Source organism: Misgurnus anguillicaudatus, chromosome 16, assembly GCF_027580225.2.
Source record: "Misgurnus anguillicaudatus chromosome 16, ASM2758022v2, whole genome shotgun sequence".
Lineage (NCBI taxonomy): Eukaryota > Metazoa > Chordata > Actinopteri > Cypriniformes > Cobitidae > Misgurnus > Misgurnus anguillicaudatus.
In genome coordinates, this window is record NC_073352.2 from 35,691,211 (window position 1) to 35,704,985 (window position 13,775).

Genomic DNA, 13,775 nt, shown 5'->3' on the forward strand with positions numbered 1-13,775 from the left:
TGTTATTTACAGGCAACAGTTTGTTCAAAGTTAAATGAACATGAAACATTTTCAGTCTTTATCTTCTACAGTAAGTTACTGGCAACCAGATGCATAACTACAGCTATTTTTTTACAGTGAATAACATCAATTTAAATTCACAGTAAGTTACTGGCAAACAGCTGACAGTAAAACTGTAATTTATACAGATTTTTTACAGTGTACAGTAACCATGGTTTAACTATGATTATTAAAAACCAATGGTTATTTACAAAACATGGTTATTTTGTGGTAATCATGGTTTTACTACAGTGACCATGTTTTTTGTAATGGTTAATTTTCATAAGGTTAAACTTTACTATAGTAAATAATGTTTCTGTGGCTCATCTGGGGCAAATGTCATAGGTCTGACTCCCAGGGAACCCAAATACTGATAAAAATAAACATATAAGCTACATTAAATGCACTGTAAGATATTTTGGATTAAAGCTTCTGGCAAATGCATAAATGTAAATACTAAAGTATACTTCAGTATTTTAATGTGGGAATTATGTCAATGAATACAACATATTTCACAATTGCAAAGAGACAAAGATGAACAACATCTAGAATGCAACTCCAAAGCTTTAATAATGAATGGCACTGTTAGTGCTGAGGAGAAACAGAGATTACAGTATTTATCTTGCATTATTGATATAAAATGCAGTAAAATGATTCTGTTTCTAAATGTAGGTGATCGAGTTCAGGACAACACTGCGCTTTTAAAATTCATACACTAGAGATGGTCAAGTGCACACAATATAATATAGTACATCATTTACGACTCAACATGAGCCTGAATATAAAACCTGTGCCATATAAAGACAGAAATATCTGTCCTGCAACTTTCCTTGAAATTCAAATAGCGTCTTATTTTAGAAATAGAAAGTGAAAATCAAAGTTTGTTTTTGCTCCTGTGCTCTTGGTATGATATCCAATGGCTGACCATGAGTCTGGGCTATTTCTGTCCCAACCTTTGGGTGATTCCAGTAAAGGGGTGAAGGTTTCAAGATCAGGATGATATACTGTAGAATAGGCTATTGTCTTGTAATGTCTACATAAGAATCATTAAGAGATTATTATTAAGAGGCATTGTTGTATTTGGCACAATAAATCCGAAAGGATATCAAGAAAACCCAAATAAAGTTATAGACTGCTCTGTGCTGCCATCGTGTGTGCAGACTTTTAAAATCTTGACAATGTTTGTAGTCTTTGATTTTTTTACATGAAAAACATAACATGTATAACTTCCTATTTTTTGTATGAAATGTCCCATTTATTGTGCAAGTATTTGCTGAAATAGGCAAACTAAATTCACAATAATGTTACAAAAGATGTCATGGTGTAATTTTCTCACACTGACTCTCGGCTGTAACAATATGATGGGGGCAGCAGAAAAATGCAGAAAGAAAGGCGACTTTGTTATTAAGTGGGTGGGTGGGTCAAACAGGCCACGCTTGTATATATTGTTGTAAAATTCATTTGGGCTCATTGGTGTAACGGGAACAGATACACCCATCCACAATCTTGACACAAATACGGACTGCATACATTTCTTGGACAAAATCAAGGTAAAGAAACACACATACATTTTCTGCACATATGCTTAAATAAATGTCTTTATAACCTCTCCAGTAATTATTTTTCTTTATCATTATTGTCCTTTTTAATGTGCTTTATGTCTATTATATAGTTTTAATACATTGGCATTATTACTGTACAAGCTTCACTTTCTGAAAGTGTAATTACAGGTGTAAAATGAATCCGGCATTATTTATATACAGTTAAAATGTGTTTTCTTATTAAAATGTTTGCCATTTTTAACATAACAAATATTTTAAGTACAACATTCTTGCAAGTTCTGCAGATTTATGTCAGGTTGGCAACAGATTAGTGATACAGAAAGCTGATATGCATTCCTGTCAGGATTAGGATGGAGTCTAAATCTCCTGTTGGCAGATTAGAGAAAGTAACTACACAAAGAGAAAGTGTGCCAGACAGCTATTGGCATGCCATGAAGTCAGCTTTGTCTTTTCTTCTTCACTATTATCTTCACAGAACAGACTTCATGAGTTCAGAAAGGGACAAGTCAGAATGCAGTCAGGTGTCTTTTACTTTTACATTGCATCTCTTATAGTGGTATATTTCATATAAATGTCTGTAGAAATAACAGTATTACTGTCAGCTGTTTCCCAGTAACTTATTGTAGATTTATATTGATGTTATTTACGGACAAAAGTTTGTTTAAAGTTAAATGAACATGTATATTAACAAGTCTTTGCAAAGTAAAACTATAAAATAACAGCCTTATGCAAAGCACTCTGGAAAAAAAATCTGAAGGAAAAAACAGAAAAATGTTGATGAGGATTTCTGGTTCCCAGAATGCTTTGCATGATGCTGTTATTTTAGTTTTATTCTGTAGAGATGAAGACTTGTTCATGTTTCATGTTCATACATTTAAATCTACAGTAGGTTACTGGCAAACAGCTCCATAACTACAGCAACATTTCTTACAGTCAACAAGTGTAGGGATTAATATATCAAGACTATATAAATCTCTAATAAAAGCTCAAATAAATACTAATAACATTTTCTGTGTAGAGATTAAAATATTAAGAGAAGATGGCAATAACTTTTGCCACTCCATGGTTAAGATGATCTTATTTTTAATATGCATTTCAATTTCAGTCTGTTTACTTTTGTGTTTCAAAGGATCAGGAATCCAAAACTCCCACATCTCTGCCATCTGAGCACACATGAAAGCATGAAAATATTGTGATTCAGTGAGTCAAAGAATACAGATTATTCATTTGAAATTATAGGGCATTTACATACATTGACATGCCAAATATTGCACATTGTTTATTTATGGTGATTTTGTGTACATACATTGCCAAATAATATGATGAAATGAAAACAATATATAAAACACTGATATGATAGAAATACAAAGATACATTTCAGAGTTTAAAAAGCTTTAATCATAACATTATTGTGTTCTCTCATATACTTTTCATATTCAGCACAGTCAATGTAATTCACATACCTTATAAAGTATAGACAAAATGTAAAACAGTAAGCTGAAATGACATGTATGTAAAGAATTGATATAATAGCCTCTGATTGATCTCTAGCAGTGATGCAATCCATCCAATCATTTCTGAGAGCGCTGTGTCGCAAGAAGCCGCTGGAACCAGAAGACGAGGTTTCCAGCTTCTGTCGCTGTCTCACAACATTGGATCTTATTGCTTTAGGAGTGGGCAGTACTTTAGGAGCCGGGGTTTACGTGCTCTCTGGTGAAGTGGCTCGGACTCTGTCTGGTCCCAGTATCATCATCTCCTTCTTCATTGCTGCTTTAGCTTCAATCTTTGCTGGGCTCTGCTATGCTGAGTTTGGAGCGAGGGTTCCTAAAACTGGATCTGCCTATCTGTACAGTTATGTGACTGTAGGAGAGATGTGGGCTTTCACTACAGGATGGAATTTATTACTCTCTTATGTCATCGGTAAACAAGAACATCAGCTAGTCTCAGAAAAGAATTTAGATACATTAAAACAATCTGTCAACAGGTTCCATGCAATATGTAAAGATTTAGTTCATTTACAAAAACGTTCAAGTAAACTTAACAAACCTTAGTAGTTTCAACAAACAACAATTAAGTTAATTGTACATGAAATGACGACCAAAATTGTAAAAATGCCATTACACATCAATCAATCAAAGTCTAATCATATAGACCATTAAATTATATCACAAACATATTTGAAATAAACTTTACATTTATTTGTTTTTGTTCTACAAATATATCAGAACAAGTTTATTGACTTGACCATTTATTACTCCCGTACCTATCTAATGGTGCTACACTTCTGCAGGAACAACAATTACCCATAATACACTGCAACTCCATCAGCCAATGAGATGTCAGTCTTTATTGGTTTTATTAATCTCATAATTTTACGCAACAAGGTTATGTGGACTGAACAAATATTTTTTAAGTAAAGCTGATAAAGACTTTGTTGAATTAACTCAATTAAATTAAGTTCACATTGCTAAATGTTTTTAAAGTAAGCTCAACATGAACCAATTAAGTAAAATTGACAAAAGTGAAAGTAAATTTATTTGAGAAAAGTGCTTATATAAAACATTGCTTGTCTAGGAGTTTATAGTTTTAGTAAAGTTGTGTTATTTAGTAAAGTTATGTACAGTGGCGTAGCAAGTCAGTCGGGGGCCCATATGCAAAAAAAATTGACGGGCCCCCTTAAGCCAAAGCCCCCCCCAACCTTGCCCGTTGGCACTGTTAACTGTGGCGCGCAGGTCTGTTAACAACATATACTTTTAATAAGGTAGTCAAATATTTTTACTTTACTTTTTTACTTTAAAGGGTAGATTTAAATAAAGAAAAACTAAATGTTTTGGGTAGTTTTTGACTCGTGACTAACTTCTCCGCCTTCTCTTTTCTCTTTAAGGCCCCACTTTTATGTTTATATTTGTCCATTAATGTTCATGTAGATAGCTGCTATAGTAACCTCTCACACTGTGTTTTCTTTTTTTTGGCGTGGCAATGCGTCATGTTAAAAAATGATGCTGTATTAGTCTACGGCGGAAGCAGAGTGCAAAAATAAATAAATAATTGCAAACAAGAAATGACGGAGAAATTAGACATTATGGAGAAATAAGAAATCACTACACATGATATGCATACAAAAATATATTTATTGCGGCCACAAATAAAAATTAAATGGAAATTTTATTTTTTATTAAAAGCTGGGATGGGCCCAGAGCCAGGCCCCCTATTGGCCCGGGCCCATTTGCACGTGCATACCCTGCATGCCCAGACGCTACGCCACTGGTTATGTATCTGTTTGTAAAAAGTAATTTAAACCTTAAGAGATCTTGTCCTTTGTTAAAAAACTGTCAATAAAAGTGTAAATAACAAGCCTTTCTCTTGATCTATAGGCACATCGAGTGTGGCCAGGGCATGGAGCGGTACATTTGATGATCTTATTGGAAATCTGATGGCTAATTATTTGAACAAACACGTGTCAATGAGATTACCTGGCCTGGCCGCTTATCCAGACTTCTTTGCAGCGGCTCTTATAATGATTCTCGCTGGTATATTAATCATACAAAATCATCATTCCTGTCTTTATTATCAATGACAAAAGACTAACACACATCATTTTCCTCACAGGTCTTCTTGCATACGGTGTAAAAGAATCAACTACAGTCAACAAGATATTTACAAGTGTTAACATACTGGTGTTAATGTTTGTCATCATCAGTGGCTTCATCAAGGGAAAACTGAAGAACTGGTTTATCACTGAAGATATCATAAAGAATGAAACAGCAACTCTTCAGTAATTTGTTCATATTTATTAATTTAGAGGATTTAAAACTGCATGAATGATCTTAACATTATGAAGAATGATTTATGTACACTAGGGGTGGAACGGTACATGTATTTGTTTCGAACCGAATCGTTACGGGGGTGCATGAATTTAAACGGAGAATACACGGTATGAAAATTAAAAAAAAACTTGCGTGCAAAATAATGAATGTAATGCGGAACTACTGTCAGATCAGCGGGTTCTTTATGGACAGCTAATCTGTTGCCCCGCTTTAGCTCTGAAGCTCTGATTGGCGCCGATGCATCAGAGCTCCGCCTATGTATGCGCTCTATCAGAGCCCGTCTACATTCTGGCACTCTGCAGTTTTTTGTCAGGTCGAAGCCGGTCCAGTCAGTTAGTGAGCAGCGATAGCGAGGATGGCAAGTGGTGTTCCACAAGAGTTAGACGCTCCGCCAGCCTCTTTAAGATCGCAAGTTTGGCAAAACTTCAGTTTTCCAGTCAGTTACAATAGTACAGGCGAGAGAGTGGTGGAAAAGACGAGGACTGTGCGGCGGCGTTGTTCAGCAATTGTTAGGTATGTGAGTGGAAATACATCTAATCAGGGCTCTCAAGTCTCACGCATTCACCTTGACACACACGCATGTCAGTCAGTTCACATGCTCATATACGCCACACTTTGTATTTCTCATGCTGAGAAGTAGGAGATAAATTGTCCTGCTAATATACAATTAATGGACGAGGCGCAGTTCTGTCGAGTTCAGCTGCTTTTTTAAAGTGTGCTCAACTTTACGCAGCGCCATCAGCGTCAGAGTACCGCGAGAAATGTTGCGGAGGAGGCTGATTTCAAATCGCTCTCGCATTACTCTGACGTCATCCACTTGTCGTTTCTTGCAGCGCCTCGTGAAGTCGTACACACATATTAATTCATCCTACAAGCCTATTTTTTTGTTCTTTAGTACATTAATATGAAATAAGGCCAAAATGTAATTTTAAAATGTATTTAGGTAACACTTGTAATACATTTGAACCCATATTTGTATGAAAGATGATTACTTAAAGTGGTATACATTTTTGAAATACGAGATAGTATGTTAAATGCATTTCAGTTCATATTCATGACATCTCAAAATAACACTGATAAGGACACCTATGTTTTTAAGATTATCTTAAGTACTAAAAAAAATGCCTTCTTCATTTTTGTTTTGCTTTTCCCTCCATTGTACCGAAAGTGAATCGAACCGTGGCCCCTGAACCGAGGTACGAACCGAACCGAGACTTCTGTTTACCGTTCCACCCCTAAGTACACTGTAAAAAACATTGCTGTAATTATGCAGCTGGTTGCCAGTAACTTACTGTAGAAGATAAAGACTGAAAATGTTTCATGTTCATTTAACTTTGAACAAACTGTTGCTAGTAAATAACAAATGTAAAATCTACAGTAAGTTACTGGCAGCTAGTAATACTGTAATTTCTACAGAATTTTTTTACAGTGAGTTTTCAAATTCAAAATGAAACATGCAGAATAGTTTATGAGAAATATATTCTCTATGAAAAGTACTAGAATATAGATTGTTTACATAAACTTCATAAAAAAAATTCTCACAGTTTTTTTGTACCTGTTTTAAGAAACCTAACATCCACCTTTAATGTGACATCTGAGTTTGGAGTTGGTGGCTTTTTTCCATTTGGATTTGAAGGAACGTTGGCAGGGGCAGCTACATGTTTCTATGCATTTGTAGGCTTTGACTGCATTGCAACTACAGGTACTAAACAACAACAAACGGCTTTTCTTCATATAAATAGTCATGATTTCACTGACTGTTTTTTCCAGGTGAGGAGGTAAAGAATCCACAGAAGTCTATTCCTCTGGGTATTGTGGCTTCTCTTCTTATCTGTTTCATGGCTTACTTTGGCGTTTCGGCCGCCTTGACTTTGATGATGCCGTACTATCGACTCAGTACTCAGAGTCCTCTGCCCGTGGCCTTCGATTACATCGGCTGGGCCGCTGCAAAGTACGTCGTGGCAGTCGGGTCACTTTGTGCTCTCTCAACAAGGTAAAAATAATCATAACTACGTATTTGGAGAGAATGCAATCTGTATCAAACTAAACATGGAGGCAATCTACTGTACAGTTTATTAGGATCCATGTTTCCGATGCCCCGAGTTCTGTTTGCCATGGCCAGAGATGGACTCATGTTTAAATCCCTGTGTAAAGTCAGTCTACGGCAGAGTCCGGTGGTGGCCACGCTATCCTCTGGTGCTGTGGCGGGTAAGAGGAATGAGAAAAGATTTTTTGGAAAACTATTATAACAGCTTATCACTGCATAAGCAACTCAAAAGATTGTGGGTCTCATTCCAGAAAACTCACAGACACACATAATAATTCAAATGTATACCTGTTAATGCACTGTGGATAAAAGTATCTGCCTAATGCATAAATGTAAAATAACTGGAGCAGATAAGTTTACTACATTTCACTTTCGTTCTCCAACACCTTGCATGTATTTATTTCACTGTGCTCATAATTTTAAGCCTTTAAAGATATTTAAACGACGTATTTTTTCAGCTTTCTCATATGACAGACTAAACCAAATCATATGACTGAGTTGAGCCCTTCTGTCAGAAAAATACTTTTGTACTTTTGTTGAAAACATTAAAGCTCTGAACTTTATTTCCAGCAATAATGGCTCTTTTATTCGACCTGAAGGCTTTGGTTGAAATGATGTCGATCGGTACGCTCTTCTCCTACACACTCGTGGCTATTTGTATTCTCATACTTAGGTTTGTATTCCCATTTGTATTCTCCTTCTACTTCATGTGTGTGATGCAAATCTTTGTAGCTAAAAGTGTTTTCTTTTAAGGTATCAAGAGCCAGCTTCAGAAGAAAGTGATTTACGCACACCCACAACCTTCACGTTTGGGTTTCTGAAACCCCCTTCGTACCCTACCAAAGAAACTTCAAACACCGTAACAAACTGCACAGTTTCTTTAGGTGAGAAGACACTTTAATACCAAGAAATATTTCTTTTATATAACATTAATCATATGTTTTTATACTGTGACAGTGGTGCAGGTGTTTATTCTGTCATTGCTGATTAGCAAAGCCATCAGATCTTTGTTGTTTCTGGAGGTCTGGAGTGTCGTGAGTCTTTCTGTCATTCTGATCATAACGTTTCTCACAGTCTTTATTATCTGGAGACAGCCACAAAACCCAACTAAAGCCTCATTCATGGTGAGTATTTAACATGATGACACAGATCAGAATCTAAATCATGACTTTTGTATAGATATGATAAAACATCACATCGATCAACGAATATTCAAGTACTGCATAAATCCATATGATGAGATTTTCTGTGATGTGTCACCACAGGTACCATTTTTGCCTTTTCTCCCTGTGGCGAGCGTCTTCATCAACGTTTATCTAATGGTTCAACTGGGAAGTGACACGTGGGTTCGGTACGCTGTGTGGATGTCTGTGGGTAAGAAATGGAAAATCTGAAATGCTACAAACCTCAAACACATTCAGTATGTAATGTCATAAGTCAATCTCGCACAGGATTTCTTATCTACTTTGGCTATGGAGTGAGAAACAGTGTCCAGAAGCAAAGGTTACTCAACAGACAAATCAACGTTGAAGTCACCGAAACCAAACCGGATAATGACGGACCAAAACTACAAGACTCATAAACCTCCAAAAACATCTTTTAAAGCCAATTTTCGGTTCTGTTTTTTACTAACGCTGTCATGTTTTCAGTGAAATAATCTCTTTTTATACTTTTTGAAGCATATAAATAAATGATTCGAACAAAATCTTTGAGTTGACAATAATAACTTAATATACTTAATATTACTTATAAATATAACTAAAAATAACTAGAAAAGTTTTAGAAAAGAAAGTCACACCTTGCAATAAAAAGTTGAAATAACTTTATATAGATGAACACATTCCCTGAACAGAAATAGGCAGAGCCAAACTAGAAACAAACATTATGTAATGCATTTGTTGGCAAACAGAACATTACATACAGTAGTTGACTATAGGAGCCAGGAGTTTGTGGTACTGACATTATTAAAATAGCTAAGAGAAAGGCTCAGATAAATATTCCATAGGATATTATGACTTATAAAACTTATATAATAAATCACACAATATATTCAACTGAAAGTGTGTCAATCAAGAATGTGCGCACAACAAGATTTTTTAAAGTTGCTTTTTAAATTGAAATAGACATGATATTAAGTCATAACATTCTAAGATTTTAGTGCATTAAAAAGCATGTTTTAAAAAGAAAGGAAACATTTTTCTTATTTGTGAAAGATCTCTTTATTTTACAGTATATGCCTCTGCACTGCAACTCATTTTTACAGCTAAATAAACATCGGGTGATTTAGTCGGCTCACCTCAAGCTCTGATTGGTGGACTGAACACAGAAGGGGTCTATTGAGCCCCGCTAGAGGAATTTCGGGTGTTCATGTTACTCTGACCCCTCATTACTCTCATCTATACCTCTCTCTAATCCTTCTCTCCACATCTGAAAACCTAGTGAAGTAAAGTTTGTTTGTGGGATATTCTCCAGTATGATTTGGAGGACGGTGCAACTTACATTTCTTATTTCTTTTTTGATCATTCAGTATGGTGAGTATCTTACCAAACTTTATAGTTTCATTCATTCTTATATAATCATTATTCATGCACATCTTTGATGCTGAAAAACACTGTAGGGTTATTTTAGTGAATAGCAACTAAAGGTTTTTTGTAAATGTTTGTTGAAAATATATCTCAAAAGACTAAATCAAAAGTTTGCCAAATCTTTAGAAACATTTGATGGTGTATAACAATGGTTTGTCACACAAAAAGCAGGCATGTGTCAAAAGGTTGAACCAAACCCACAGAAGAGATCAAACGCCAAACCTAAAGCTGGGAATGGGAAAGCTATTGCTGCTAAAGCTAAAGTGAAAGGCAGCCCTCAGACTCCTAAAACAGATCAGAAACATCATCTCACTCAAGTGGTAAACAAGGGAAAGTTTCAGAAAGTTGGAGACACGCTGACCGTTCAAGCGGGTGATACATTAGAGATGAGATGTAAGGGAAATCCTGTCCAATGGACGGTTCCTGCATATCTACAAGAGGATGATGAAGGACGACTCAAGTATGTGCTAACAGGACACATCTCAAACCTTGTTCATAACAGATATTATTGTATCCTAGTGATGTGTGTCTGTTTATTTTAGGATGATTCAACATGAACGTTATGGCACGCTGACTTTGACAAATACAACAGGAGCAGATACAGGAGAGTACACCTGCTATCCAATGTACTGTGAGGATAAAGATTGCAGAAAAGATTATGACAAAGCCATCAAAGTCTTCATCTTTTTCCCTGGTAATGTTCATCATAAATAAATACTTCAAATTAACTAATCGTTCATTTTGAGTATAAATCCTTAAACACGTTATGTATGCATTCAGATGTTTAGGTTCCTTTGACTGAAATGTTGAGAGATGTATGCTTAAATATGAAACTATTTCATAAGACAAAATTATAATTGTGCAATAATGCTTTCATTACATTTTTATTTCAAAAATTATTCTTGAAATGTGAGATATGGACAGAATAATATAGATTATAAGATTACAATACTGTTTAATCTCATTTCATTAAACTGCTTAATAAATGACAAGAGAACAATATTTACCAATTCTAGACTGAACGTTGAAGATGCTATGCTATAAAATATTGATTTTATATCATATTAACATGAGCACCACAGTAAATAATGTTTGGTTTCTCTTCTAGATCCTCAAGAGTTGTTTGTACCTTCCTCTAATTATTATGAGATCATTCAGCTTCGTACAAACTGGCCCACCACCCTGCCCTGTCAGGTGACGTCCCCGCTGGCAAAGGTAACCCTGCACCGAGAGTTTCCTCCTGCCGAGATAAAGGTGGACGGAAAGGAAATCTCATTTGACGTCAAGAAGGGCTTTACAATCCACAGACCCAAGCAATATCACGCCGGATCTCTTTACTGCGTAGGCAGCCTCGGAAACCTTCGCCAGAGCTCAACCAAGTTCATGCTGATCTATGTCAACTGTAAGTCTTTTCTTTACAAAAGAATTCATGTAAATCACCCTGAAAGTGTTATTGTTTAGTATGCATGTATATGTTTTGTCAGATCCAATGGCACCTCCGTCTCCTGTGATTCAAACCTCCAGTGATAGTGTGACAGTAGGACAGGATCTTCAGGTGACCTGCACGGTAGTGGGAGAACAGGACGTGTTGGTGGATTTCACCTGGGAATATCCTGGACAGAAGGTTAGACTGAAGAATATACAGTAAACCTCTAGACAACCAACAGCACCATTCGACAATCATTTCTTTACTGCTGTAAACTACAGTTTGTAGTACAATTACAGGTGGTTTACAGGCATTAAAACAAAACTTTTCATTGATTTGTCCATTCATTTACATGACTATGACATTATTCTAAAGTAATGCACACCCAAAGTGGTAATGCGGCACGACATAAAGGGGGGGTTTGCATTTTTTTTAATTGTTAATTATTCCTCTTATACTACGGTTACCATAAACATTGCTCTTTGTTTGACAGGTCAGATGTGTGTTTATTGGAAAATAATGCATACCTTGTGGAACATTTCTCAACCAATCAGAATAAAGCATTCAACAGACCCGTGGTATAAAGCATTTTTGCAGATCTATTCGAGTAAACAGGAAGCGTTTTAACAAGAGACGCAAAGAATGAACTTTTGTGTCTTGTAAACATACCCTTACACTAACATATAGACTAAAGATTCAGTCAAAAGCTTATACACTGTCCACAAAGGTCTTTAAGAAATTGTTTTATTTAAAGGACTACATATATAGCCTAACCCTATTGACTCTAAAGTGTAAATTATTATGCATGCTTAAACAATAACAGATTTGCATTTCTATAGAACGATCATCACAGTGTACGGTCTCTGTGTCTCTGTTTCGAATAATAGATTGGGCGCCCGCTGTACACCCGGGACACTGTACAGATAGTTCAGGTGGACGGGCAGAACCGACAGCGTTCTCAGACGCTGCTGCTGGTAGATGACATCAGACAGGTTGATCAAGGCACATACACCTGTACAGCTCAGAACCTGGAAGGGTCCAAATCTGCATCCACATCTGTTAAAGTGCAGTCTGCAGGCACCGCCGGCAGGCCCAAAAAAACATGAGTGAAATCCATCCTACAGATATCACAACAACATTTGTGTTTTTAACATGCCTGCTCAATATTTTCAGTCATAATGTCCTCTTTAAAATAAACCACAATAATAAATCTCCAACTTAACCATTTAGAGGAGATATATTTGCCATCAAATTTGTAGGAATATAATGCATAATGACATAAAATGAAAATATGATAAAGGCATGAAGCTTGAAAACTCTCTTTACTAAAGCTAAACAATATTTCAAATCATCCAGCAATGCAAATAAAACACAAAATATAATGGCAGCTTCTGTTTTTTCTGTTTTCTACAACAATTCAAACACTTTTTTATGATTGCACTAAACTGAAGCACATGTAAACTGAAACAACATTATGCATTTTTCATAATAATAAGACTATGGATATTTAAAGGTGTTCTCTTTTGTAAATACAATGAGGCCGTTTTCTTATAGTCCCAGACTAAACTGCATGTTTAAGCTGCCTTCATTTAGAAACATCTTACACAGATGTATTTTCGTATATCAGCGTTATTGTTTTGTCTCAAGATGCTCACCAGTAATGTTTTTTTTTTTTGTAAAGAATGTTTGTAAAAACTACTTAATTCCCTAATATAAATAAATCCTAGTCCTGGATTAATCTAAAACGGGAAACAGACCCCATCAGTTCTTTTTTCGTGGCATAGCTTGAATATAACCAGCAGAGGGAGTCAACTTTATAGTGTTTGAACCATTAAACCATTGATGTGATGTGAAGTGTTTCATTCACTCTAAAAACAAACGGTGCTATATAGCACCAAAAGTGGTTCTTTGCTCATAATCATAGAAGAACCATTTTTAGTGCCATATAGCACCGGTGAAGCACCTGTGTAGAACCATATAGTGCTTTGTAGAACCAAATGTGGTGCTATAGTGGTGCTATATGGCCCCTATATGGTTCTACAGGTGCTTCACTGGTGCTATATGGCACTAAAAATGGTTCTTCTATGATTACGATCCAAAGCAACAGTTTTGGTGCTATATAGCACCGTTTGTTTTTTTAGAGTGTATATATATTTATATATATGTATATATTCTTCAGAAGTCAATGAGATTACACTTTACATCTATTTATCTCTTCATAATAAATGCTGTTTGTATTTCCCTTTTTATTGTTTTCTATGATGTGACATTAAATCATTCATGATGTTT

At 35.7% G+C, this 13,775-nt stretch overlaps 2 protein-coding genes across 6 annotated transcripts; both read left to right on the forward strand.

Annotated features, from left to right (window-relative positions):
• The first annotated feature begins 1,453 nt into the window (after nucleotides 1-1,453).
• Nucleotides 1,454-9,270, forward strand: LOC129422729 (cationic amino acid transporter 2). 3 transcript variants are annotated; one of them, XM_055178817.2, is made up of 13 exons: nucleotides 1,464-1,589; nucleotides 2,731-2,801; nucleotides 3,156-3,521; nucleotides 4,976-5,131; nucleotides 5,211-5,376; nucleotides 6,994-7,130; nucleotides 7,199-7,421; nucleotides 7,500-7,636; nucleotides 8,046-8,148; nucleotides 8,229-8,359; nucleotides 8,433-8,599; nucleotides 8,741-8,849; nucleotides 8,927-9,270. In XM_055178817.2, coding segments are annotated over exons 2-13 (1,827 nt in total). In that variant the 5' UTR covers nucleotides 1,464-1,589; nucleotides 2,731-2,800; the 3' UTR covers nucleotides 9,058-9,270. The 3 variants fall into 3 exon arrangements, with proteins under 3 accessions (XP_055034794.2, XP_055034792.2, XP_055034793.2); XM_055178818.2 differs by lacking the exon at nucleotides 1,464-1,589 and adding an exon at nucleotides 2,094-2,122; XM_055178819.2 differs by lacking the exon at nucleotides 2,731-2,801 and having other exon boundaries at nucleotides 1,454-1,589.
• Nucleotides 9,271-9,414: 144 nt separating this feature from the next.
• LOC129422730 (platelet-derived growth factor receptor-like protein) lies at nucleotides 9,415-13,346 on the forward strand. 3 transcript variants are annotated; one of them, XM_055178820.2, is made up of 6 exons: nucleotides 9,415-10,006; nucleotides 10,229-10,520; nucleotides 10,603-10,754; nucleotides 11,169-11,462; nucleotides 11,545-11,684; nucleotides 12,374-13,346. In XM_055178820.2, the coding sequence occupies exons 1-6, from the start codon at nucleotides 9,949-9,951 to the stop codon at nucleotides 12,590-12,592; spliced, it is 1,155 nt and encodes a 384-aa protein (XP_055034795.2). In that variant the 5' UTR covers nucleotides 9,415-9,948; the 3' UTR covers nucleotides 12,593-13,346. The 3 variants fall into 3 exon arrangements, with proteins under 3 accessions (XP_055034795.2, XP_055034797.2, XP_055034798.2); XM_055178822.2 differs by having other exon boundaries at nucleotides 10,232-10,520; XM_055178823.2 differs by lacking the exon at nucleotides 12,374-13,346 and adding an exon at nucleotides 11,980-12,343.
• The last annotated feature ends 429 nt before the right edge of the window (nucleotides 13,347-13,775 follow it).